Source organism: Corvus brachyrhynchos, unplaced genomic scaffold, assembly GCF_000691975.1.
Source record: "Corvus brachyrhynchos isolate BGI_N302 unplaced genomic scaffold, ASM69197v1 scaffold283, whole genome shotgun sequence".
Classification (NCBI taxonomy): Eukaryota; Metazoa; Chordata; class Aves; order Passeriformes; family Corvidae; genus Corvus; species Corvus brachyrhynchos.
This window is the reverse complement of record NW_008237409.1, coordinates 2,423,553-2,426,829: the sequence shown is the minus strand read 5'-3', so window position 1 is coordinate 2,426,829 and position 3,277 is coordinate 2,423,553. Positions and strand designations below refer to the sequence as shown.

At 47.0% G+C, this 3,277-nt stretch overlaps 1 protein-coding gene across 1 annotated transcript in view; it reads right to left on the bottom strand.

The window, feature by feature from the left end:
• Positions 1 to 984: 984 nt before the first annotated feature.
• Positions 985 to 3,277, bottom strand: part of TBX4 (T-box 4) — a 33,077-nt gene continuing 30,784 nt past the window's right edge. The window contains exon 9 of the mRNA XM_008631168.2: positions 985 to 3,274. Within this exon, the coding sequence (XP_008629390.1) occupies positions 3,065 to 3,274 (210 nt within the window). The 3' untranslated portion in view covers positions 985 to 3,064. The remainder of the gene's footprint in view (positions 3,275 to 3,277) is intronic.

Sequence of the window (3,277 nt, the reverse complement as noted above, 5' to 3'; positions counted from 1 at the left end):
TAATCTCAGTGTCTGATCTCTCTCCAGTGCCTATAAAAGGAGCCCAGATGACCAGATTAGCATATGTCCAAATTTTGCACATTTTTATGCTAACTCAGCCTTTCCCAATCAGGTCCTGTGCTCACAAATCTCCTGTGCTGTTTTTATAAGGAAAAGCTCATTATTTGGCACAGGGATTCCCAGGGCACTCGCTCAGCTCCAGTGGCTGCTTTGGGACAGAGCCTGGGCCGTGCCCTTTGCAAAGGCTGCCAGGTAAAACTTGCATTAATTCCATGACCAAGCTTTCTCTACACCCCCTGCTGAAAGGTTCGGGGATGATTCTTACAGGAATTATTTTTTAAACTGCCTTAAATCAGTAAATACTGCATGGATGAGCAGAAGGTACATGAAAAATGGTTAAAAATAGCAGCAGTGATTGCTCATTAAAAATGGCATTGTTATTGTGTTGGTCACCTTTGTGAAACAGGCAGAAGATCCAGGCAGCTTTTCCTTTGCACCCTGGGCTGCTGACCCCACTCATTTTGGGGTTACAGTGGCAGCATTTGTCTGGTTCAGTGTTGATCCAGTGTCACGATGAGAAATGAACTGAGCACTTCAGATTCTGGGCCGTGACACCCCCAGACCTCTCCCCCCTCCCTCCAACCTTTGATTCTTTACCATTGTCACTGTCACGGAGCTGCCCCTGGGCACAGGGACGTGGCTTTGGTGCTCTGCTGATCAGTGGTGCTCTTAACTCGGTGCTCAGATCAACTCACGTGTCCTCTAAAACAAACACCAGAAAAATGCCAAATAAACCCAAACCCCTGCCATGGGCACCTAAAATCCGATGGTGGAGCTTTGAGATGGTGAAAAAAGGGTCAGGTGTGCACCTTGGCAAGTGTGAGGTTGGTGAAGTCAGGCAGCAGGAGACAGAAGAGAGACGAGGCATCTTAATTCACCATGGAACATTTTTATACTAATTATTGAAATGCACCCAGAGACAGCTTATAGTAGTAAAATGACTTTATGTTTTGATATGTAAAATAAAATGTCCATGCTATGTAACAAACATTTAAAAATTTCATACTGCCTGTATCTACTGTGGTTTCTAATAAAGATTTATCTGTAGTATATGTTTTTTTTATCTAACCAATTCTTAGTTTTTACATCAAAGGTGTGTAATAAAAAAAAAATCTTAAATAGATGTCTTTCCAAAAAAAAAAACCCCTTTGCAACATTCATTTTTATTAAGTATTTCATTTGTCAAAAGCAAAGCTGAATTGGACACGTGGCCTGCATTTGTGATATATATAATTTTATATATATATATATATATAAAATATATATGTATATAAATAGCTATTCAGCATGCAAAAATTGTAGTGATTTCCAAAATCTGGTTACAAAATCCACACCAGTCACACACGAATTCTGCTGAGTGGGTGCAGGGAACTGTCCTGGTTGAAATGTGACCTCGGGGCTGTGTCACGGCCACCCTCATCCAGCGGGCTCCTTCCTGGGATGGATTCACCAAAACACAGAAGCACTTCCCGACTTCCAAACCTGGATTTCAGCTTTTTGCCTTTGCTCGTTTGGGAAGCAGTGGGAAGAATTAAAAAAACCCCACTGTGCAATGACTAAAGCTTGAATATTGTGCTCTTCAGTGGAACCAAACTCCAGCATCACGTCTGTGTCACCGTCCCTTGGCGGCATTGCCCGGGAGCTCAGCAGGATGGACACTGCAGGCCGGACTGGGACAGGAGCTTTGTGAGTGAGGGCAGTGGAGTTTTGTCCCAGAAGGAATGCCACTGCCTCGCCACGTGAGTGTCAGCCTCCTTACAGAGTCACTGAAGTTGGAAATGACCTCTAAGATCATCAGATCCAACCAATGTGACCGACCCCCCTCAGCAACTCACAGGGACACTGCAGAGGGCAAAGCCAGCCTGAAGGAATCAGCTCTGGACACTTCCACAGTAAACAAAAGGAGCAATGAATACACTGGTTACAGATTTGACCTGTTCTACAAAGATTTGTACACTGTAGAGCCTGACAGGTCTTGGGAGCTCTTCCCTCCCCACCCCGCCATTGAGAAAACATTCCTCTAGGCCTCCTTTAGGCTGAAAACAATTCTGTCTGAGTTAGCTGCAAAAGAAAAGAACATAGCACAAAAGGCACGTTTCAGCTGAATACGAAAGAAATCAAGGACCAGCAAATACAGAAATTGGTTCTGGAAAGTATTAGCGACTTTTAAGCTTAAACTTCATAAATATATTGCAATAAGCAAGTGTGATTCAATCAAGGGATGGGAGTCTGAAGACACTGGGTCTGTTCCTAACGCTGCAATTAATTTGCCGTTTGGCCTCGGGCTTAACTCTTCACTTCTTCGCTTCCCACAGCCAGGACCGACGGCGGTGTGGGGGCAAGAAGAGACATTTGTGCATCCGTGCCTTCTCCTCTGTGCCCGTGGCACGGACCCTGCGCTGCCTGGGAGGCGCCGGGGCGGCACCGCAGCTCCCTGACCCCGCAGCTCCTGGACCCCGCAGCTCCCGGACCCCGCGCTCCTGCCGGCCCCGTGCTCCCACTGCTCCCTCGCTTCCAGAGGAACAAGGAATCTCTACAGATCAAAAGGGCTACAGAAGTGCTGCCATGGCAGTCCTTGAGTTATGCAACCGATCAAATGGCTTTTTCCTTGGAGTTTTGGGAGATTGTGGCTTCATGAGCCAAGGACCGTAAAAGTGAGGCTCATATTTTTCCCAAATAGCCAAAATTTGCTCACGGATGTTTAACATTACAAGCAAAAGAACATGACTAGCTACATCACTCATTAGTCATGAAGATGGTTTCTACCGGATGAAGACACGAGAATGAATTTATTTGGGAGTTAGTAAGAGCCTGATGAATCCAACCCACTGGGACAGGAGATGGAATTCTCTGTGTGCCTGAAGATACAAGCTCTTCACCCACACAAATCCCTCTGGAAATGCACATGTGTCTCACTGAAGTGCAAGTTACCCACAGGTATCAACACTGATTAAACACTGTCCTGGAGCAGTAACGTTGGCTGAGGCATCGCTGGGCCCTGGGGTCACCCGTCAGTCCAGTTCTCCACAGTCCCCATCCCTGAATGATACTGCAGCGACGACTCCCTGGACAGGGAGAAGCTCTGTGAGTACAGGAACTCGTTGGCCGCGTTCAGGTGCGGGGAGGGGGGTTTCCTCTCGCACACGGACGGGTGCACCCTTTCCCTGGGGAAGGACGAGGCAGGAACTCGCTCCCGGACCTGAGACTGGGACAGCTG